This window comes from Diabrotica undecimpunctata, chromosome 9 (assembly GCF_040954645.1).
Source record: "Diabrotica undecimpunctata isolate CICGRU chromosome 9, icDiaUnde3, whole genome shotgun sequence".
Classification (NCBI taxonomy): Eukaryota; Metazoa; Arthropoda; class Insecta; order Coleoptera; family Chrysomelidae; genus Diabrotica; species Diabrotica undecimpunctata.
This window is the reverse complement of record NC_092811.1, coordinates 628,351-653,388: the sequence shown is the minus strand read 5'-3', so window position 1 is coordinate 653,388 and position 25,038 is coordinate 628,351. Positions and strand designations below refer to the sequence as shown.

The 25,038-nt window shown below is 32.6% G+C and overlaps 2 protein-coding genes across 2 annotated transcripts in view; both read left to right on the top strand.

Annotated features, from left to right (window-relative positions):
* The window catches only part of Tusp (WD40 superfamily protein Tusp), a 35,693-nt gene extending 26,635 nt beyond the window's left edge, over positions 1 to 9,058 (top strand). The window contains exons 12-15 of the mRNA XM_072542488.1: positions 1,818 to 2,471; positions 2,533 to 2,723; positions 7,784 to 7,975; positions 8,735 to 9,058. Coding sequence (XP_072398589.1) covers positions 1,818 to 2,471; positions 2,533 to 2,723; positions 7,784 to 7,975; positions 8,735 to 8,851 — 1,154 coding nt within the window. The 3' untranslated portion in view covers positions 8,852 to 9,058. The remainder of the gene's footprint in view (positions 1 to 1,817; positions 2,472 to 2,532; positions 2,724 to 7,783; positions 7,976 to 8,734) is intronic.
* A 13,985-nt stretch (positions 9,059 to 23,043) lies between these two features.
* The window catches only part of LOC140449349 (pyrokinin-1 receptor-like), a 40,663-nt gene continuing 38,668 nt past the window's right edge, over positions 23,044 to 25,038 (top strand). The window contains exon 1 of the mRNA XM_072542487.1: positions 23,044 to 23,978. Coding sequence (XP_072398588.1) covers positions 23,276 to 23,978 — 703 coding nt within the window. The 5' untranslated portion in view covers positions 23,044 to 23,275. The remainder of the gene's footprint in view (positions 23,979 to 25,038) is intronic.

Sequence of the window (25,038 nt, the reverse complement as noted above, 5' to 3'; positions counted from 1 at the left end):
CTCTCTTCTAAGACGTCTATAATCTTCTTTTTTTTTCTTCTTGTAGAACCTGAGCAGTGTCTTGCATCGATGATTATATGATCTATTTGATCGATTTCCATGTTCCCTTTTGTAAATATATCTTTATGGGGAAATCGTGTTCCAGCTGTTGCCATGTTCTTAGACATCGCAAAGTTTATGATTCTGAGAATGTATAGGCTCTTTTCCGATGGTGGGCAAAAATATATTCTCTCTTCCGACTTTGGCATTAAAGTCTCCTGCTATGCTATGTCTTTTTTAGGACACTCATCGTACTCTCGGTCTAGTGCTTCATAAAACATGCCTTTTTCATCATCCTCTTTTTTCTTCCGTTAGAACATGGATGCTAATAATGCTGTTATTAGCGAACTTCCCTATCATAATCAATATCAATTAGTATTAGAAACACAAAGTGTTTAGTAGAAATATTGTTCATAATTATTATCATTAACTAATTATCTATATGCTAAAGTATCAGTAAACTAGAAATACATTATTGTTAAGAGTCCTTGAAAGTTTATAAATATTAATTTATAATTAGTAGTAGTATATAAGTACTTAGAACAAAAAAATAACGTAAAAAAAGGTTTCACTTTATTTTATTGAATAAGTACCAATTATACATTATAATGTTTTAATTTGTAACAAAATAAGTTAAGTATTTAGGTTGTTGTAAATTAAACATCGAAAAATAATGCTGTATGAAAATCTGGAAATAGTTTACGTGATGTCATTCCACCCAATCAGATTGCATTGTTAAAATTGTTTATAGCTATTAATCGTGATATCATGTGATATCATTCGATTTATTCGACTTTTGGCACTCGATCGGATTCAATAATCAAATTAATTATTCAAAACGATTACTAAATTATTTATTTTGTTGGTGTTTATTTTGTTAGGTAATAAAACACTATTATTATACTTAATTAGAAAAGAAATAATAAGTTTTATTGTTTAACAAGTAGTGTATAAAAATTGTTGAAAAGTGACAGGTGAGACATCAGACATCAATTAAAAGAAAACGTGTTGCTAACGAACACAAAATAATTATAATAGGTACTGAATTGTACAACTAATAATGCCATTTGAAATCGATATCGTTCGTTGACGGGTGATATATTGTTTGAGGCAGGTATATACCTTCCTTTTTTTATTCTTGTCCTTATATTGATAAGGGAAACAACACAATTCTTAAGAACGATTACAAACTGTAGCTTAGAAAAATATATAAGAAAAAAAGATATGTATTAGATATATTTGAAATAAATACATATAAAGAATAAACAAAAAGAATAAATCCCCGATTTTGCCTTTTATCGCTTGCTCTATCTTTTCTCGCAGTATCTTCCCTATTATCTTCCTATTGATGATATTACGCTTATTACTCTGTAGTTTTCGCATAGTTTTCTCTCTTATTTCATAAATATAGATTTCATATGCCTCCGTCAATTCCTTTTGGAGCTGTTCTCCATTTATGGCTTTCTGAAAGTCTAGTAAAGGAACAAGTATTTATAATGTATTATTTTGTATTCAACTATATATACGTATCCGCTTATTGATGAAATTAAGTAAATCACTACACAGTGCTGAATACGGCTCTGATTAGAATGACTCGTATATCGGCAGTCTAGTAGCCACACGTGCCTGAGAGTTTTGGTAACACTGATCTGCATAAGCCAAACGTTCCGTTCTTAACGTGAAATAAAGTATAGTAGATTTTCGTTCAATTAATTGGGTACATAAAATAGTTTTTACAAAAATAGTAATTGATGAAAGTGATGTTTTTGCTTTTTTAGGATTTTTGGACATGGTAGAACGACAACTAGTACCTAGCGACGAAACGTTATCGTTACTACGAAAGGACATTCCCAAACGTTTAGTATTAGTGGACAAAAAGGGCAAGAACAAAAAATCGAATCGCCTAAATTCGAAACAATTCGATCACATTTCTAAAAATTCTGATGTTAGTCATAAACTTAAAACTTACGGCAAATCTAAGAGTTTAGATTCTAGTGATATATTTCCAAATAGTGAAAACGTTCTTTCTACAGTTATAAAAAAGAAGGAGAGGGATATACCGGAAATTGAAACCGTTGAAGAAGCTGTTGCGGAAAATAATGTAACCTGTGCTCCGTTGAGTGAGGATCAGATTCGAAGTAATAACAAGAAAAATAGCAGGAGGGACTTTTTCTCTTCTCCTTTGATTAGGCGAAAGAAGGCTGATATAAATAATGACAAAAATAACAGAGGACGAAATAACCAGAAGAAAACTAACGTTAACCAAAATAAGGAAGCTAGTAGTGAGAAGAATGGCATAGCTATCCATACGCAAGCCTTAGCGAATTTAGAAAAGTTAATTACGAGACTTAGAGAAGATGACAACAAGTCGAGTACTACTACTCCAAAATTACCGAAAAGTTCTCCTTCGTCTCCTGCTCCTAGTAAAAAAGGTAAAGTCGCATGAGAAAGTCGTTTATGTTATACTATCAATAATGTTTCATTATTTTATAGGTATGAGACCACAATCAGCTTCACCTATTAGAAAAAAATTCTTAAACTCACCACTATTAGGTCGAAAAAATAGGAAAAATAAGTATCAAGAAAGTTCCGACGATGAGGTTAACGCATCTGGAGATGAAATCTTTAATGGGACTAATTACAAGGATTTGGAAACGTTTCAAAAATCCCAGCTGCGACAAAAGGTAAAGAATTTATCAATATCCAGTACTTTTTTTATTTATAAGGTATAATATTTCTTTAGAAATTAATGTTTTTCTAATAATCCAGAACTTACATTATTTAATGTATATAAGTGAATGAATACTTATTTTTTTTGTATCCCTACAAGATTCAACATTTTTCTTTTAATATATTCTTATTATAATTGGGTGGACAAACTTTTATTATATACTAAGTGACATAGAAATCCGAACACCCAGTTTAAATGATTTTATTTTAATTACTATTTAACTGGGAATAAGCCACAATTAAGGGTTAAAATACGTTTATTAATAATAATTAATAAACGTATTTTAACCCTTAATTGTGGCTTATTCCCAGTTAAATAGTAATTAATTTAAAATGCCACAAGAAAATAGCTTCAGAACAATATTGAGAAACGATTTTATTTTAATAAAGTTTTGTATAAGTACTTAATGAAGCATAATAAGTAAATGATTAAAATTTCAAAATGATTGCATTGCTTTAAAGCCCTTTTACCTTTAATAATGTGTGGATGTACCCCGATGTGTTACGCATTCTCCAACGCGCCTAGGCATGCTTCTGATCAGGTGGTCAATGTCCTCTTGTGGTATCTCATTCTAGGCAACCACCAACTCCTCTCGAAGTGCTTGTAGAGTCTGAGGAGGACGTTGCAAATTGAGCAATCTCCTACCCATCATATCCCACACGTGGTCAATTGGGGATAAGTCGGTAGATCTTGGTGGCCATGCTAACAATGTGACATCATTATGTTGAAAGAAGTCTATTGTGACTCTTGCAACATGTGGTCGGGCATTATCTTGTTGGAAAGTTGGATTTGCCAGGGTGTCAAGATAGGGTAAAAGGTGGGGTTCTAGAACTTCTTGGATATAACGCTGCGCGTTCATGTTACCTCTGATGAAGATTAAAGGTGACCTGGAACCATAAGCTATAGCACCCCAAACCATAACTCCAACAGTGTGATGAACATGTCTTTTAACAAAAAACTGTGGATTCCTCCTTTCACCACGTCACCTTCTAACCGACGACCGTGCCCGCTCGACCATCGTGCATGCCTAAACAAAATCGAGACTCTTCACTAAAGACAATACTGTTCCATTCCTGATTCCAGAGTGACCGTTCTCTGCACCACTGAAGGCGATTACGGCGGTGTTCTGGAGTTAAAGGGAGGACCCAGTGTGGTCGGTATGAAAACAGGCCAAAACTTATCATTCGTCGATAAACACTTCGCATACCAATAGGTCTTCCGTGTTATGCAAACCATTCATTTGCAATGGAGCTGGTAGTGGAGAAACGGTCTCTTAAGGCCAATAATCTTAGGCGGCGATCTTAACGGTCCCAGTGCCCCTTGTTCTTTTGCGTACGGCCTTCTTGAAGCCATGCCTGACAACACCTAATCACGGTGTCTACACTTCTTTGCACTCTAACTGCAACTTCCCGAAAAGAAAGTCCAGCTTCCCGAAGTCCCATTATACGGCCCCTATCAAACTCACTAAGTTTACGAAATCGTACAGGTCTCTGTACTCTAGGCATCGTAACCAATCGTAAAGAATGTCAAGAACCACAATCCGCCAAATTTGGATCTTTACTGCGGCTGAAATATTCATTTTTAGATTGTTAGTGAATTTAAAAACAAAAAGTATAAAAACCGGAATCTCCAACTGATAAGGCTAAAAACTTTAATACTTGTTTTTTTCAGTAAGATAAATAAATTACACCAAATTTTATTGAAATAAAATCATTTAAACTGGGTGTTCGGATTTCTATGTCACTTAGTATAATTAAGGAGTGATCTCCAAGTTGAAGGCAATCGTTTTCGGTCGTGTATTTTATTGAGACAATTTGGAAATTGTTGGATCTCAATAGCTTTTCGGATAATTCTTTGACGAGGATTGTTTTAAATATGAGATGGGCATCGCTAAGGTATATTGACCTGGAAACACAAGTAGTAACAACTGAAATAATTTGTGACAGTCGGTGATAAATTAACATACAAGTAATGGTTGGTATGGGTGAGTTTTTGGTAAACAGAGCAAAAAAAACTAGGTATGGATTGGTTGTGATTAGTTTTTATTTATAAATACGTCGAGGAACGACAATGATGAATCACTTTTCATCTCTATCGTGAACCAGAAGGATTAGAAAATATATATCAAAACATCCGGATGGGAACATGACGGATGTATCGCCAACATATAGTAGCCTTGTCAGTTTAAACATTAATGAGGATGGTGTTAGGATTTAGATTATCTTCCATGTAGATATTGGCAATTATTGCTATGAAGGCACCATTTTTTTGTAGAATTGATTTCGGAAGATAAAATAAGTGTTAGATATTCATTATATAATTTAGCTCTTCAGGCCTAGAAGGCCCATGGCTTGGGTAACTATTCTTTTCCATTCTTTTCTGTTTGTTGCTTTATTTTTCCAGTTTGGTATTTTAAGTTTTTCTATGTCTTTTTCAACATCCTTCTTCCACCTGGTTTTCGGTCTGCCTTTCTTCCTTTTTCCTCCTCTTCCTCCCATTAGCATTCTTTTTGGCAGTCTCGTGTTTTCCATCCTTTGGATGTGTCCCAACCATCTCAGTCTTTGTGACTTTATGATCCCTACGATATTCGGCTCTCCATACATCTCCTCTAATTCCATATTTGGTCTTTTTATCCATATACCATTCCATAATTTACCTCCAAATATTTTCCTGAGGACTTTTCTTTCCCAGACTTGCAGCAAGACTTGCTTGGATTTGTTCATTGTCCATGTTTCACTGGCATATAATACAATAGGTCTTATTACTATCTTATATATTCCTATCTTAGCCCTTCTAGATATGTTTTTGCTTCTTAATAAATTGTTTAGTGCAAAAATACAACGGTTACCGGCCATAATTCTCGCTTGGATTTCTTCCTTCATATTTGGTCTTCTCGTGAATGTTGCTCCTAAATACTGGAATATTTCTACTTCTTCGAATTTATATCTTTTTTCATCTGTTATTACTGTCAGATATTGTTCTTGTAGGTAATCTCTTACTGTCCATTCCATATATTTGGTCTTTTCTTCATTTATGTACATCCCTTTCTTTCTCGCTTTTATTTCTAATCTTTTTATTATTTCTTTTAATTCTGGCTTACTTCTGGCTATCAGTACAATGTCGTCAGCGAATGCTAAGCATTGGTGTTTTCTTTGATATATAAGTCCTGACCTGTTGATTCCAGCTTCTCTGATGGTAACTTCGAGGACGATACTGAACAACAGCGATGACAGTGGGTCTCCTTGTCGCACCCCCTCACTGACCTCAAACTTATCTGTTTCTTCGCCATTTATTTTAACCCTATTCTCTGTTTTTCGGAGTGTCACTTTTACCATTCTTATCAGTTTTTCACTAATTCCCATTTCACGTAGTGCTTTGTATATTTCTTTGCGCTTTATCCTATCGAACGCTTGTTTAAAGTCGATGAATAGGTCCATTGTAGGTTTCCCATATTCGTAGCTTTCTGCTTGTATTTCGCGCAGTAGGAAAATTTGATCCACTGTGCTGCGCCCTCTTCTGAATCCACATTGATATTCCCCTATGTCATTATCTATATTTTGAGATAGATCTTTTATATATACTGCAAGTATTTTATATGCAACATTTAGTAGGGCTATTCCCCTGTAATTGTGGCATAAACTTTTGTCGCCTTTTTTGTGAAAAGGGCACAGTGTCGCTTCGGTCCATTCCTTCGGTAATTTTTCTTGTTCCCATATGTCTTTTAGCAACTTTTCCAAATGCTTAATTAGTACCTACTGGTCCTCCATATTTAAACATTTCAGCTGTTACTTCATCTCTTCCTGGGCTCTTATTATTCTTTAGTTTCTCTATTATTTCTTTTATTTCTTTTTCGTTAGGCGGTCTTTCCTCTATTCGTTCTTGATCGACATTTTCCTTCACTTCTTCTTCCTCTTCATATTCTGTTGTGGAAATTTCATTTAAAAGTTCTTCAAAGTATTCTTTCCATCTGTTCAATATTTCTTCGTCACTTACTAAATTTCTTCTATTTTTGTTTTTGTAGTGTACAGGTTTTCCTTGGTACCCCTTTTTCTCATTTTTCACCCCTTGATATAAGTTTCTAATTTCTCTATTTTTATAGCTCTGTTCTATACATTTTAATTTATCTTCATTGTATTTTCTTTTCTTAGATCTTAATATTCTTTTGGCTCTTTTCCTTTGTTCATTGTATTTTCTCTCTATCTCTGTTGTTTTTTCTTGCATCATTTTCATTCTTAATTTATTTCGTTCATCTAGTTCCATTTTACATTCATCGTCGAACCATTCTTTGTATTCGTGTTTTATATTTCTATTACTGGCCTGAGCTGCTTTGGTCATACATACTTTTATTTGCATCCATGTTTGTTCAATATCCCCACTTTCTGCAATATTATCTAATCATCTACTGACTATTCTTTCATATTTATTTTGTTCCTCTTCTGTCAGTAGTCTCACAGGTTTAGTTACTTTATACTTTTTCTTCCGCTGGTTTCTAAGCACTGGAATAAGTTGTTTCATTTGTATTCCAACTATAAAGTGATCTAAAGATATTCATTATTTACTGGAATATAAATGATCAGATATATTTACTGGTCTTGCTGGATATTGTGTTTAGTTTACACAATATTTAGGGTTTCGTCCATAGTGATGATGAGGATAAGATAGGATATTGCTGAAGACATTCGACATTCGATAAAATGAAAAGAATTTTTGATGAAAGATTAATCATTTTTGGTAAGCGGTTGTATTTATAATATCCGTACTTTGTTAGGGGCAATCTTAAGGGGTTAGGGTTATAATAAGGGTTTTCTTAGGAATATAATACTTCATAAAAATCTTTTTAGGGTCAATGTACTTTAGTTATATACTTTATATGTATTATATTTTAGGCATGCTTTTTGGAACACACTATAAAACAGTTAAAAATGAAATTACACTTCTCTTATAATTGAAGAATATAATAAAGAAATAGTAAATCTCCTAACGACTGTTTTTTATCACTAATATTTGTTTTAGCTCAAAAGAGGCAAAATAGAACCAAATGGTAGTAGTTGTAACAATCACATTATCCCCCAAAGGCGGGAATTTGTAATGCACAACAAAGCGCCGATGTGGAACGAAAATAATCAAGTATATCAATTGGATTTCGGCGGTAGAGTTACCCAGGAATCTGCTAAAAATTTTCAAATTGAATTTAGAGGAAAACAGGTTAGTAAATGATTTTTATTGTAAACGATAAAAACTACCAATCTACGTGGGGTTGCTACTTAACATTTGAAACCAGGAAATAAAAATAAATATTTACCAAAACCTGCTAAACTCTTTGGGTTTAGTTTTTCAGGATGACTGGTGTGTTTCTTGTAGCTAAAATTACGTTAAATGTTCAAGATTTATTGGCACTTTTGCATTTTGGCAAAAAAATATAATAAAATTTGTGTATAAGATGGAAGGCAACCGTATATACGTATTTCTGACTATTGATAGACTTCAATACGGTGCAGCAAATTTAGAAAAGGGGCATATTAACTTGGGAAAGAATCACTACAAACTTTTTCTTATTGTTTGAAACGTTCTAAATGTTTGGCATTCCTTTCCTAAGGTAGCTAAGCTTCCTACTTGGATGTGTTAGTTGTTACTTTGGAAATCTCAGAGTCTTCTAACATGATTGCCCTAGTTTGGTGGCATTGCTCCTGTAATGATCCTTTCTCAAGTTAATATGCTCCTTTTCTAACTTGGCTGCACCGTACTGAAGATGACTAATAGTCAGAAATACGTATATACGGTTCTTCCATCTTATATACATATTTTATTATATTTTTCCTTTGTTGCGAGCTATGCCGATACATACTGCCGATATAATATTAAAAGAAAGAATTTGAAGATACAGTTCAAAAGAAATTTAAATAGCAATTCCAGTAGTAACCGTCATCCAACTATTGTTTTACTAATATTAATCTTTTTTTTTAGGTCATGCAATTTGGCCGCATAGATGGAAACGCCTATACCTTAGATTTTCAGTATCCTTTTTCAGCCCTTCAAGCATTTGCAGTGGCTCTAGCTAATGTTACACAAAGACTTAAATGAATTGTTTTGTTTTGTTTTGAATGTGCCAATTTTCGAAAGTTTTTTTAAACTAAAAAAAAAATGCTGTTTCGGTTGATAACTCATTGTTTCTATGAAAAGAAATTTATATATATTTTATACATGTTTTAGAAAACTGCGTTGACTTTTAATATCGTCTTGTGATTTTTAATTGATATTTTTATTGTATTTGAATGTTACCATTATATCATAAATAAAATGTTTCATATTGCTTTAATCTTTCGTTTAAAAACTTTACCTTGGAAATGAGATAAGAAGAAGAACGTATAAAAAGAACAACTGATTAAAATATTAAAAACAGACAAAGATAAAACCGTCGATATTTTACATATTCAAATAAGGATTCTTCTTCTTCTTCTTCTTCTTCTAATGGCGCTACAACCCTTTGTGAGTCTTGGCCTGCTTAACAATGTTCTTCCATTCTGCCCTGTCGGATGCTTTCCTTCGCCACTGCCTGATGTTCATGGTTTTAAGATCCCTCTCTACGTCGTCTATCCATCTTTTACGGGGCCTTCCTCTTGTTCTGTTTCCTTGGGGCTTCCATCTCTGGACTACTTTTACAGCTCGATTATCTGGCATTCTTTCTAGGTGACCAAGCCAGTTTAGTCTTTGTGACTTTACAAATCTGACAATATCTGCGCTCTGCATTAGTTCATCCAGCTCGTGATTCATTTTAATTCTCCACGAACCATCGCTGCATTGGGTTGGTCCAAATATCTTCCTTAGTATTTTGCGCTCAAATATTCTCAGTTGATTTCATCAGTGGTTGAGAGGGTCCACGTTTCACATCCATATGTGACCACTGGTCTAATTACTGTTTTGTAGATTCTCAGCTTAGACTCACGATTCAGTAACTTACTTTTCATTAAGTCTTTGTATGCATAAAAGCACTTATTACCGCTAAGAATCCGTGCTTGTATTTCTTGACTGATGTTGTTGTTATCATTTATTATTGAGCCTAGGTAGGGAAAAGTGGAGGCATATTTGTAGGTATGGTTGTCTACCTTCAGATTCTCATGTTCATTCGATTTTGTGCACTCCATATATTTTGTTTTGCTTTCATTTATATATAGACCAAACGTAGCAGCTTCTCGTTTCAGTTCTATAACTTTTTCGCTTAATACACTTTTGTTGCGGCTTATTATGGCAACATCATCCGCATATGCGCATATTTGCATAGATCTTGTATTAATACAGCCGTTTATATCCAGTTTTCTAACAACAGCTTCTCAAGTTAGATTAAAAAGTGTTGTTGATAAGGCATCCCCTTGTCTAACTCCATTTTCAATATCAAAGGCCTGCGTCATATCTCCATCTATTCTCACCATAGCTTTGGAACCCTCCAGAGTCATTCGTATAAGTTTAACCAACTTATTGGGTATCCCTAACATAGATAGTTGCTTTAACATCTTTTGTCGATCTACTCCATCAAACGCCTGTTTGAAATCGATATACAAGTTGTAAATAGGTATGTTATATTCAACAGATTTTTCATGTATACCTCTTAACATATGTATTTGGTCAATAGTTGACCTCTTTGGTCTGAAGCCACATTGGTATTCACCAATAATCTCCTCCGAAAACGATTCCAGGCGGCTATATATAATTCCTGATAATATCTTGTAGATGACATTTAAAACTGTTATGCCCCTATAATTTTTGCAGAGTCGTTTGTCTCCCCCTTTGTACATAGGAAGTATGATTCCCACTTTCCAATCTTCTGGGATGACTTATAGTGTCCATATGCGGTCGATTAATTTATGGATACGCCTCCATAGCGCATGTCCACCATTCTTTATCAGTTCTGCAGTTATTCCATCTGTGCCAGGTGCTTTGTTATTTTTTAGATGTTTTATGACGTTTATCGTTTCTTCCAATGTTGGTTGCTCAACTAGTTGTTCTGCTGTGTGGTGAATTATCTCTTCATCTTCGTTTTGTTCTTTTTCTGGGTTTAACAGCTCTTAAAAATGCTCCTTCCACCTTTTCATTATTTCCTCTTTCTCGCTGATAATTGCCCCATTTTTGTCCTTGCAAACTGTTGATCTTGTTATGTATCCTTGGGTGCATTGCTTGATTTCCTTGTAAAATTTTCTAGCCTCTCTTCTGTTATTATAATCTGTAATTTGTTGTATTTTTCTATTCAACATTTCTCTCTTTTTCCTTCTGCATATTTTCTTTGCATCTTTTCTGAGTTCTTCATATGCCTTTCTATTCGATCGGGAATCCCTTTGTAGACATTTCTGTCTAGCTATATTTTTGCTATTTATTACTTGTTGGCAATCTTGGTCAAACCATTCTTCGTTTCTTTGGCTTGAGGTTTCACCTAATGTTTCCTTTGCCATATTTGTAATTGTCATTTTGATGATATTCCATTCTTCTTCAATGTTGTTTTGTTCTCCTCTTTCATTTAATATTACTTTTATTTTCTGCTGGTACTCATTCTTCTTTTTAGGATTTTTAAACATATATGTATTCCATTTTCTTTGTTTGGCGCCTTTCTCTTTTCTTACCATTGATATTCTTTGTTTTATCTTCGATATAACCAAGAAATGGTCCGAATCGCAATTTGCGCCTCTATATGTTCTAACATCTGTTACGGAGGTTGCCCACCGCTTAGATATTAATATGTGATTAATTTGATTAAATTTATTAGTACCAGGTATCATCCAGGTTCCTTTATGAATATTTTTATGAGGAAAACACGTACTAACAACTCTTAGTTTGTTTGCCATTGCCAACTGTGCCACTCTCATACCGTTGTTGCTAGTAATATCATGTAAACTATGCTTACCAAAGGATTCTGCATATATTTTCTCTTTTTCCAGCTTCGCGTTCATATCACCCAGAACTATAACTGCATCTCTCTTCGGTGCGTTTTCACATTCTACTTGTAGTTGGTCATAGAATTGGTCGGTTACTAGTTCATCTGCTGCTTCTGTTGGGGCATGGATATTAATAATTGTAACATTATGAAATTTTCCCCTTAGACGTATTTTGCATAATCTTTCATTAACTGGAGTAAAACCCAATACTGACCTGCGGCATTTATGGTTTACGATAAAACCCACTCCAAAGTCTCCTTGTCTTTCTGCTCCACAGTAGTACATACTGTATTCTTTTTTATTTATGCAACCATGCCCTTTAAATCTGATTTCTTGGAAAGCTGCTATGTCTACTTCGTACTTCAATAGTTCCTGTGCAATACTTTGCATTTTGCCTGCCTGCAGCATGGTTTGGACATTCCAGGTTCCCAGTCGCAAATCCATCATTAAGTTCTTATTTCGTAGCTTTGGTCGTTGTCCGTTGGTCCGTCCGGTTAGTTCATTGTTCGTAGCATTCGTGATAGCTGAGTTTAAGGTGAACAGGTTATCGGCCTATTGCACCCGAGTCCAGTGCCAGGGCTACTGGCTATAGCTTCTGAACAAGCTATGCTTTCTCCCTTCCTCGTCCGCCCTGACCCTACCTTCCATTGGGGTTGGTTACCCAATATCCAATAGGGTTGCTCAGGTTTACCGGGGTTCACCCGTGTGATTAAGATCACACTTCTTGGAGGTGAGGATAGGAATTGAGTAGGAGAGGCTAGAGATGTTATCTGGAAGCAACATCTTATATTGCGCCTCACTACTCCTTTGAACCCCATTCAAATAAGGATTACTAGGCAATATTACGTGATTAGCGTAAAAGGTAAAAGTTCTCAGCCTAGCAGATAGAGGAGCTACTACAAATAAGAATACTGTTTTTTTATGTCTATATGTCTGCTGTATTTCAAGCTTTTTCACAAACAATGGCAGCTTGAAAGAAATTATTAAAATGGTTCAATAATTTCGATTTGTTAAGACACAAATGTCGATGCAGAATTTGGTTGCGGCTTTGACTGCAGATTTAAGACAAAAACTAACCATGTAATGATACTTAGACATTTGCAAAGAGGTACCCTAGCCCAGGGAAAGACCAAAACTACTGTTTTTTGGACAGTCACTGTATCTACTATTTAATAATAATTGTTTTTGTTTCTATATAAGTACAATAACAAAAATTATGCAAATTCATCCAATTTTTTTTGTGTATCTTTATTTATTACCAAATTTAACTGAAAAATAGTTGATTTTTCGAATTTTCGTCTATAAGTTAAAAAAAAACCATTATATTGTTTAATTTCATATTTATATCTATGTTTTTTTATAATTTTTAATTTATTTTAAATTCTCCGGTAGAGAATTGTATAATTTGGGCCCTATGTAACCAATATATCTGGAGTATGGATTTATTACATTAAGGTGAAATTGCATTATTTCTTGAATATCTAGTTAGATGGATGTGATTGTTACAATTTAATAATATCGTTTTTTCATGGATATTCATAAGGGCTTTATAATAGAATAATTTACGTACAGTAAAAAATTCTTTATATAACAGCTCGCTAGAATATCTTAAATTTTTCATATAAATAATTCTAATTAGTAACTTCTGAATAATGTTTATAGAATACAAGTAATTATTTCGTATTCCTCCCCATCCTAAAAGGCCATAGGTAAGTTGAGATTGTATAAGTACATAATAAAGAATTCGTAAATGAGTTATTTCTAAAAATTGTAAACATTTAAATCTTTATAGGAGCCCTCTCAATTTAACTACTGTATTATTTGTTTGACTATTCCATCGTAAATGTTTCTCAATTATTATACCTAGATATTTAATCTTGTGTGTATATGGCATTTTATTTTTTGCATCGACTTTTAATGAGCCAAGATTTGGGAGGTTACTTACATATGATGTAAATCGCATATATTTTGTTTTTTCTACATTTAAGGTGAGCTAATTAAACCGAAACCATTTAAGAATTGTAGCAAAGTCTGTATCATCTGCAAAGCTTATTATCTTACCTGTAATGTTCAGTCTGAATAGATCATTGATGTAGGTATTGAAGAAAATTGGTCATAAGACTGTTCCTTGTGGGACTCCATAGGAAATAATTATTCACTTACTAATTTCTCCATCTATATAAATAGGTTGTTGTCTGTTTAGAAGATAACTTTCTAGTATATTATATGTTAGCCCTTTAATACCATATTGTTTTAAGTTTATTTAACAATATTTTATGTGAAACAGTGTCAAATGCCTTTGATAAATCTACAAATATATAAAGAGCTGATCTTGTATTATCAAGAGCGTTGTAGATGTTGGCTTTTAGAGCACAGATTGCATTTTCAGTGAATTTTTCTTCTTGAAACCCATACTGACATCGACACAGTATATTGAATTTTTTTAAAGAATTTGTAAGTCTTATTTTAATTATTTTTTCTAATATTTTGCCTATGTTTGAGATTAGGGTGATAGGTCTATAATTTTGATAATTTTTCGACTGTTCTAACAACCATTCAAATTTCGACATTTTGTGTCATGTGGAACAATTTCACCCAATCATGTCAACATTAGACTGATAATTGCATTCAGTGCAATTTTCAATCCCTATGACAACACGATCGAGTTTGACAACTTCATCCAAATAAATTTCAAAATGTCACGTTTCTAATGTTAACTTAAATTTTAATAATTGTACTTTCACTAACTGTACTTTTAATAAATAAATGTTTCGTTATGTTGAGTTATGATTTTTTTTTTTTTCGAAAAATTATCCGCCGAATATCCCTTGGACATTGATGAATGCCTTATAATTTCATGACAAATTTCTCAAGCTCGTTGCTTGGTAACAGCACTCAGCCTTCGGCTTCGTGCTGTTACCAAGGAACGAGCTTTCGATTGTCATGAAATTATCTCGTCTCTTATCAATGTCCTAGGGATATTACTACTGACAATATATTTCCTTGCCAGATTTGACTACTGGTTAATTAGTTCCAGACATATATTTATTATGTATGTTAAGGGTTTTGAAATCTGTTTTGTTATTTCTTTTAAAGTTTCAGATCTAATATTATCATGTCCTGAGGACTTTTTATTTTAAAGATTTTATTATTTCTTCAATTTATTTTTAGTCGTTGGAAATAGGTATATGATATTATTTATTTCCAAAATATTTTCTTGAAATTAAGTTGGCTCAGGAATCATTTCTGCATATCCTTTTCCAAAATTGGTATAGTAGTCTACAAATTCATTTGATATGTTCACAGAGGTTATTTACACATCTACATAATTTTTTGACATTTACGTAGTTTTTACATTTCGAAGTTTAAGTTTTGTCATTAACATAAGCATCATCCATATGTGCAATACAATCGCATCCCACTTTCCATCATACTATCGCTCAACGTTTCAAAGAAACTTATATAAATAAAAAAATGACGAACCCTCCCTTTTACAAGAGAGTTATACCTCTCTACATAATATTTAATTCCCAAAATTTTTTGATCAAACAAATACAGTCGCACTTACACCCTAGACCTTTCCTCCTGCAATATGTGATCTATCTCTTTCTAAATACAATATGCAACAATTATTCAATCCTTTTACAATAGCTTCTTCCCAGATTATTGTCATATCTATACCGATTCATCCAAAACTATTGACGGTATGGGATCAGCAGTTATAGCTCCCAACATTCTATTACAGTTTAAATTATCTTCCAGTTGCAATATTTACTCTGGAGAACTGTACTCAATTGTGCATGTTCTCATTCATATACGTACCCAAAAAATTCCAAATTCTGTCATAATTACCGACTTTCTCAGTACATTATATACGATAGAACAGTTATATACAAGTATTTTTATAGGCATTTTAATAAAAGAACAATTACATTTACTAAACAATGTGAGGCAGCAAGTACTGGTTCCATCATACACTGGACTTCAAGGAAACGAAAAAGCTGATTTTCGTGCCAGGGAACCAATACACAGTGCCTCGTCAATGTTAGTGAACTACAAATTCGACTACAAATCGTTTCTACAATAGTTTCCGACTACAAATCGTTCCTTAAAGAAAAAGTGACAAATGAATGGGAAAATGAATGCAATATTTCACAATTAATTCTGCACATCGTAAAGACCTCAACCGAATCTTGGTACGATATAAACTTAAATTGCCAGCTGTTTATTAACCTAACCCGTTTACGTATATGTCATAGCAGACTATCTCATAGCTACCTAATCTCCCAATCAAATGACTCTATTTGTGACTGAGACATTAATATAACACATATCTTTATAGGAAAAGTGAAATAAAAAAACACTCAACACCTAACAATATAAAAGCAGTCTTAGGAAAACATTGTAAATTTACAAATATGTTTAATCACTTGAAAGATATTGATGTTTTAAACAAACTGTAACTGTTAATATTTTGTAAACTCTATTTACAAATTGCAAAAATATGACATTCTTACCTAATTGTGAACCTATTAATTAATCAAAAATACTGTTAAGATTTAAGTATTTAACCAAAGCGGTTAATGCGATTATCAATAAAATAAAAATCTAATCTAATAAAAAATAATCTAAAATCTGAAACAATTGTTAAAAAGTAGGTACAACGACTTAATAAATTATTATTTCTCTAGTCTATCTAGGAAACCTTGAGCCCCTAACAAAACAACACAGAGCATTCATCTGGACAAATAGAATGACGAAATAGTAGCAAAATTATTTCAAATCCATTTTTTATGATTTTTTTAGACGTTTTCAGACGTTTTCAGACGAATTACAAGCGTAAAGCAAATTATCTTTAACTAAACGTTGAAGAACTCGTAGGTAACTTTTTTTTCAGGGCAAGCTAAGAATGTGCTTACATCAGGAACGATTAGAGTGCCTAAAATGTACCTTAAATTTTATAAAAGAGAAAGGATTATGTGTTCAGGTCTTATAGTAAAATATATATTTTATTGTTGCGAGTTTGGCATAATATTTGCAATAAAAATTGTTGGGTATGGTGGATAGACTGAAAAAACCAAAAACATTTATTTATTTATTAACGGATATACTATTTACATTGGAACAAAATATAATATATAACATTTTTCAAAGTAAGCATAACATTGGAAAATAATTATAAAAAAGTAAAGTTTAACAAAAACTAATAATTAACTTGAATACAAACTAATATCACAACAAATAGCAGTCCCTTTATCACATTTTTAAATTGTTCTAAGGTCTGGAAAAATAAGTCCAGATCACTTTGGTACCTATTATATTTATAGTCTCACCATATGAGTAAGAGGCTTGAAATATTCATAATTAAATTGATGAAATGGTAGATGAAAGAACGAAGTATGCCTAGTTCCATGAAGAGTGTTAGGACATAATCGATTTAAAAGTTCAGGGCAATTTATCAAATTATTAGTAATTTTGTAAAGGAATATTAGGCAAAAATAATCTTTTCGCCGATTCATAGAAACCATTTTCAAGTGATCAGCTATCATACTATAACTGTATGGGACAGAGAGGTCATGAAAAGTACTACTGTAATGATAGTGTTTACCAAATTTATGCAGAACACGATCAAGCTTGTCTATAGATGTTTGATAGTAAGGTCCCCATAAAACTATTGCATATTCTAGTCTGGAGAGAATGAGACTATTAAAAAGAATTGATAAAACAAAACATGAAAATTGATAAGTGTTTCTAGTTATAAACCCTAATTGTTTTTTCTGTGGCAAAAAGATTTTTTTTCTAATGCCATCTCTCTCTCTCACACACACACAAACCCTAATTGTTTAAATGCACTGTTTACTGTGACCTCTAGATGCTTACGAAATGTTAATTTACAATCAAAATAAACATCTAAATCCTTAACACAGTCCTGCCTAGACAGCCGAGTGTTATCAATGTTATAATCGTAATTTAAAATTGTTTGCTTCCTGTGAAAAGTAATAACACAACACTTATCAATGTTCAATTTTAATTCATTTAGTTTGCACCAATCGCTAAATCTTCTGAGATCCTCTTGTAGCTTATACACATATAACACATCTTGTAACATATAACACAAATAGACTGAGCGTTGCAATACAGCGTCGTTCCTCCAGTGCAACAGAGAAAATTGACGCAAAGCACAAAGCAGTTCCTGCATCTTTTTAATGATCAATGGGAAGGTAACGTGGTCGATAAACCCAATCCACTAGAAAAAGATGTAGGGATTGCTTTGCGTCAGTTTTCTCTGTCACACTGGGGGAACCGTAATATATTGCAGCGATCGGTCTCTTTTTATTGTTTGTCTATGGAAAAAACAGTGCAGTGGGCTCAAACGATTCACCCCTAAGGTGAATTTATATGTCCTCTAATACTTAATAAAACGGAATAAAATCATAAATAATACTGACATTCAACATATCGTTAAATAATAATATTAGTGTGTATACAAAAAAAACATTAATTAATTTTTATTTCGACAGTGTCAAGATATCTTACGTTAGATAACCTAACCAAACATTTCAATAAACGAAACTCAACAGGTGATATATCAAAATACTTATTAGCATAGATAATAATTTACATTTCAGCAACTAATTAATAAGTTTTACTCAAAAAATTACTAACAAATTCCACTTATGTATTTGTTACAAAAAATCTTTCCAAGAATATAAAAATATAAATTTTATATTTGATTTGGCTGTTTTTTTTGTAAAACCGGAAGATCTCTGGACTGACTTTTCTATAGAACACCAGACTATCTGAAAAAAAAAATCATAAATTTCACGTAAAAATTTTATACAGATATTTGAAGGTCCTAAAAGGTATATGTGGGGTAGCTGATGAAAAAGTGGAGACGTAGAGCTGATTTTGCTATTTTTTTTTAAACAATCTTAAAAAGTGAACAAATAATTTTTTGTCTATAAAACGTTTCTGGTTCAGTGTGAAGAAAAATGGCTTAAATACAAATTGTAGATCTTAACAAGTTCTTTAATTTGCGACTTTTTAAATTAGAATACATAAACAATTCACCAAGATAGTTGTAAAGATCTCTTAATTTTGCAGTAATTTATAAATGTTAATAACTTTGTTTTTGCATAATTACATGTAAGATAACTACTCAAAATTGTGGCAGTAAATGATTTATAAAGTGTACTAAATTTAAAATAGATACATCAAATAGTTAATAAGTTATTCAATTTGTTTATCCCAAAATTTAATTTTTTAATTTAATTTAATTTAATTTTACTGCTCAACTGTTTTAACTTTACTGATCAATCTGTAACTCTAGATGTATCCTGATGATCGAAATCGATTCTGTTCATTATTAAGGTATATTAAAAAATTGTAAAATTTGATTAAATTTGATATTAAAAATCTGTTTGAAACATGGCTGACTTTTTAGTTTATAAACATTTAGTTTATAAACATTTTTCTGAAATAAAGGCACGGAAAAGTGGATGGCTGAACTACAAGAATATTATTTCTACTTATTAGCTACTTATTTTCATTAAAGAAAATTATATTAAAATGAATTATTTTGTAGAAAAAAACTATAGAATTAAAAAAAATAATTAAATGTATTTTATTAATTTATTATTATTATTATATATTTATATAAATAATATACACGTATCGATAATATAATCTTACGAAATATTAGTAAATATAATTAAATAACTTTTTTATGGAAAAAATTAATTAATTTATTTTCACAGGATTTTCCGAGAGGTGAGAATTGCACAATTCTTATTTTGTTGACCTACCCCTAAAAATGTCTCAAACGTGCTCTAGTGGGTTCAGATCTGGCAAACACGCTGGCCAATTTATTTTATTAATACTATCTTCCTCTAAATATTGCGTGACACACATTGCAGAGTGGGGTCGCGTATTATCTTGCATTAATAGAAAATCATCGTCGATATATTAAGAAAAGAGTACTCTGTGATTCGCTAAAATTTCCTCAATTTATCGGTGTGCAGTCAACGAACCCTCAATAAATACCAATATAGTGTGCGCTTCTCGGGATATTCCTGCCCATACCATCACCGAACCCATTCCATGGCTAACGCGTAGACCGAAAGCGTATTCCGCAAATCTCTCTCCAGTTCGACGCCATACTTGTTCTCTCCCATCTGATGAGTGAAGACAGTATCTCGACTCATCCGTAAAAAGAACATTACTCCATTGTCCTAAATTCCAATCTAAATGTTCCCTAGAAAATTATAGTCTAGCCACTCTGTGAAGTGAAAGTAATTTGGGCCCAGTTGCTGGTCTGCAACTTTGCAAACCACATTCATGTAATCTTCGACGAACTGTAAATACACTTACATTATTGCCTCGAACCTCTTGAAGCTGATTTCTTGTTTGCACTGCTGTTAAATGACGATCCCGCAAAGCGTTGACTTATTAAAACGATCATCTAAAGTGGTAGTCACTACCTTTTGCATGGTAGACCGATGAGTGTGTAATACTCTAGCCACATATTCATAATTTCGCCAATCTTCAACCAGAGCAACGGCTTTCGTTCAATTTTCGATACAAAAAATATATCGATACTTCGATCAATCATAGGTAAACAAAATGTAAGTGTCAATATGACATAATGATATCAGTCACCAAAGCCACCTCATCGTGTTACGAAATAACTCCAAAATAATCATAATTAATCCTAAATTGTGGGTGGCAAATTCATTTGGCTCTAAAAAATGAACCAAGGCATATTTTGACATTAAACACAAAAACACAATGCTTAGGAGATATGGTTGCAACCGAAAAATAAGGTTTTACGAAAATTCGCAAACAGAATTATTCCACAGTATGTTTCTAAGTTAGGATAAAAAACCACGTTGTAATTAACCCCTTACAATAAGTCAAATATAACATTTTATCAAAAAACTGACTATACTTAATTAAAATTTATAAACTTATACACAGTGTGATAAAAAATCATCAAAATATGGCTAAAAATAAAAAAATTGAAATACTTTGAATTTGACCAAAATTTTCTTGCGCTTCGTTGCGCTCCGTTGCGCTTTTTTTGCATCTGAGTGTAGACCCAATAGATTACTCATAATAATGTTGTGGATAAAAGCTTTTTGGGATAAACAATTTCAATTTTACAATATCTATCATGTGAAAATTCTTACAGCTGAATACTTATGATATTATTTCCATTTTCACGCGAAATTAAAGTTTTTTTGGGCATTTTTATAAAAGTTATTAATAATTTTGAAAAAATCAACTTTTGAAGATATTTTTGCAATAATTATGCTACCAGTTAAGAAAAATAACTTTAAAAACTCTCATTTTAAAGGATTTTTTGTGCTGTTTTAGTACAATTGTCTCATATTTCCATATAATTTATAGGTTTATAAGTAAAAAATGGCATTTAATCTTTTCCATGTTTTTGTTTACTACAAATTTTTATCATCAAATTTATTACAACAAATACAACATATAAAATATTGACATCAATAATAAAAAAGAGGTTATCAAAGATCACAAAGAAGACAGTAGGCCAGTACCAATGTGGATTCACAGAAGGAAGATCTACAATAGATGCAATACACACAATAAAACAAATAATGGAAAAAGCAAACGAATATAAATTAGAATTGGAAATGTTATTCATAGACTTCAAACAGGCATTTGATTCAAATAAAAGGAACGGATTAATGATAGCACTTAAAAAATTAAAAATTCCACATAAACTCAGAAAATTAATAGAAATGACAATGAGAACTACAAAAATAAGCATAAAGACACAAAGAGGAGAGACAGAGGAATTCATTATAAATAAAAGGATGAAACAAGGAGATGCCTTATCAACAACGCTATTTAATCTAGCATTAGAATATGTACTACGAAATATAAATAAAGGAAATCTCAAAACAAGAGGTGGTCAAATAATTGCATATGCAAACGATATTGCTATTATTGCAAAGAACAGAAAAATAATGAAAGAAATGCTAGAAAAAATAAGAGAGAAAGGGGAGGTAATGGGGCTAAGATTAAATCAAGAAAAGACAAAAATATTAAGATTAGGGAAAAAACCAATGAAAGAAAAAATCAAAATAGGAAGTTCTAAGTTTAAAGAAGTAGAATACTTCAAATACCTAGGAGTTACAATAAGTAAATCCGGAGAAAGGAAATCCGAAATAAAAGAAAAAATATTAGCAGCGAATAAAGCTTATTTTGCAAACAAAACATTACTTAAAAGCAAAACACTGACTAAAAAAAGTAAGATGAGCATTTATAACACCATAATTAGGCCAATATTATTATATGCAGGAGAAACAATGACGATGGTTAAAAAAGATGAAGAAGACTTAAGAATAGCAGAGAGAAAGATTATGAGAACCATACTAGGACCAATCAGAACAGAGCAAAATGAATATAGAAGCAGAACAAATGCAGAAATTAAGGAAGAACTTAAGGAAGACATCGTAACTAAAATAAAGCAATGCAGAGTTAGATGGTTAGGTCACATTTGGCGAGCAGGCGATGAGGCAGTGACATACGCAATGATAGAATGGAATCCAGGAGGAAAAAAGAGAAGGGGAAGACCGAGATCAAAGTGGCTGCAAGAAGTTGAAGAAGACCTCCAAAGGACAGGAGTCAGAGAATGGAGAGGAAGAACTAGAGACAGGAAAAAAATGGAGAGATATTGTCAAGAAGATAAGATAAACAAAAAAGACTGATCCACTTAAGAAATCGGATCTAGAAAGCATTTGCGGTTTAACCCCACACTGGGGTGTATAGCCATTATATATATATATATATATATATATATATATATATATATATATATATATATATATATATATGAAATCTTTCTCTGGTCTATCAGTAGATGTGACAAAATGTAGGCTTAGGGTAAAAATTAAGTCTGTTGTTGATGGACCAGGACTGAAGACATTCGGCCTCTCCCGAGTACGATTTAAACGACAATATAAGAATGTAATTTACGTAGTCAACAATTATAACAAAACAGCTTATTATATAACAATATATCAAAGTTTATTTTTTCTCATAAACAGCTATAAATAATATGCTCTTGTTGATTGTCCCCAGCAATTATCCTCAATGTGATTCGCTCAAAATTACCATAAATAAAACATTGCAAAATTATACTGGGATGGAATATTGCAAGCTGTCGTTATATTTTTAAACGACCTACCGTTTATTACGACTATATCGGAATTGGGAGTTTATTAGCGGTTTAGTAGAAATCGTTCGAATGAATTGAACCATTCAGTGCTCTCTAATTTCCATACATTTAAATTTATAATAAAAAACTGCTTTAAGTATATTTAAATCAAAGTTTTAATTTCTAACTACAAGTATAAGTCATTTGTGTACATGTGAAATATCTGAATTTTAAACGTTGTGACAACAGCGTAAAAAACAAGTTGTTGGATCCCAATATTTAGTGGCACAGACTTGTTGATGTTTACCATCCCGATGTGAGGTCGCGACAACGGTTCAACGTATAATTTTTTCTCAAATTAGTGGTACTGCATGTGAGCGGTTTCGATTTAAAATGGATGAAGAGTGTAGTGAGGAGATATTCGGACCCAGTCGTGATTCTTTGTACGTAGTGATACCATTGACAGTATTATATGTCATAATTTTCTTGACCGGTTCAACCGGCAATGTGAGTACCTGTATAGTGATAGCCAAAAACAAATCCATGCACACGGCTACTAACTATTATTTGTTTAGTTTAGCTATATCTGACCAGTTGCTGCTGTTAACGGGAGTGCCTCAAGAAATATACTTTTTTTGGTCACGATATCCATACATTTTCGGGAGCAAGTTTTGTTTTGTGCGAGGATTATTCAACGAAACATCCAGTAATGCTACAGTGTTAATCATCACAGCGTTTACCGTGGAGAGGTACCTAGCAATATGCCACCCCTTTCTATCTCACACGATGTCCAATCTCTCTCGGGCAATCAAACTGATTTTTATTATATGGTTAGTGTCTATTTGTTTAGCGATACCTCAAGTTCTTCCCTTGAAAGTGGTAGGCAAGTGTCCAATGTGTGTTATGCAGGATCCTATTATTAACTACAATTTTGAACTGTCCACTCTGTTGTTCTTTGTTATGCCAATGACAGTCATCACAGTGCTTTATATTTTGATAGGGGTGAAACTGAAGGCGTCAAATACAGTGGAAAAAAGGATAAGCGTCAACAATAGGGTCATTAAGAGGTCTTCTCGAAAAGTAATTAAGATGTTAGGTAAGCAAATAAACTACTGAACTAGCAGTAATTAAAACATACAAATGGTAAGAATTTTCTTTTCTAGAAAATGTCCTAACCAATATTAGGACGCACCTTGGCTTTTAGCTACTTTTTTTTTAAATTTTTTTTAAATTTAATTTTTTTTTTTTTTATTTAAAATTAACGTGTCTCGACAGCTTATGGTCATTGACACGGGTACAGTTTACAACATTATACATATTTTATATACAAGCATTTGATATGAAAAAAAATTTTTTTTTGTGGAAAAGTTAAAACAATAAAGTTTATCACTATGCACTGTTTATATTAGCTGAAATAAACTTGTTTCTTTTAAAAATTTAAGAACACTATCAAAACGGTTTGGAACACTAAGAATGTCTTTTAGATTTCCTTGTAGGCTATGCAGTCCACTATCACGTGTTTGATGGAAAGGAGGCTATTACAGTAGTTGCATACTGATGCCATAAGGTATCCATGTGTGAGACGTGTATGCCCTATTCGTAGTCGGTGAATAACTGATTTTTCTTTCCTGTTTATAGAGGAGATATTGAGGCGAGATAAGTTGGGTTGAATTTCATGCAGCTTAGTTTTTGTTTTACTCCACAGGTCCGCTCATGAGCTGAGGATTTTTTCTTTTATCTTAATAAGTTTTATATATTTTTTTATATATTGTTTTATCTTAAGATCCGTATGGATTTGGACCTCTTTTAAGGCTATGTCAGAAGAACATGCTGCTTTAGCGGCTTGGTCTGCTTTTTCGTTTCCCAATATACCAACATGAGATGGAGTCCATATCATTATGACTATTCTTCTTCTTCTTCTTAAAGTGCCCTCTCCTCAATGGAGGTTAGCTACTACAATTTTAAACTCTTCTCTATCTTCAGCTGTTCTTATTAGCTGTTCAACATTTAGCCCTGTCCATTGTCGGATGTTTCTGAGCCACGATAGTCTTTTCCTTCCTAGGTATGATGTTATTCTAACTTTTACTGTGTTAAAAAGTTCTCTTTCCTTGCCTATTCTATGCCGCACTTCTTCGTTTGAGGTATGCGATGTCTAT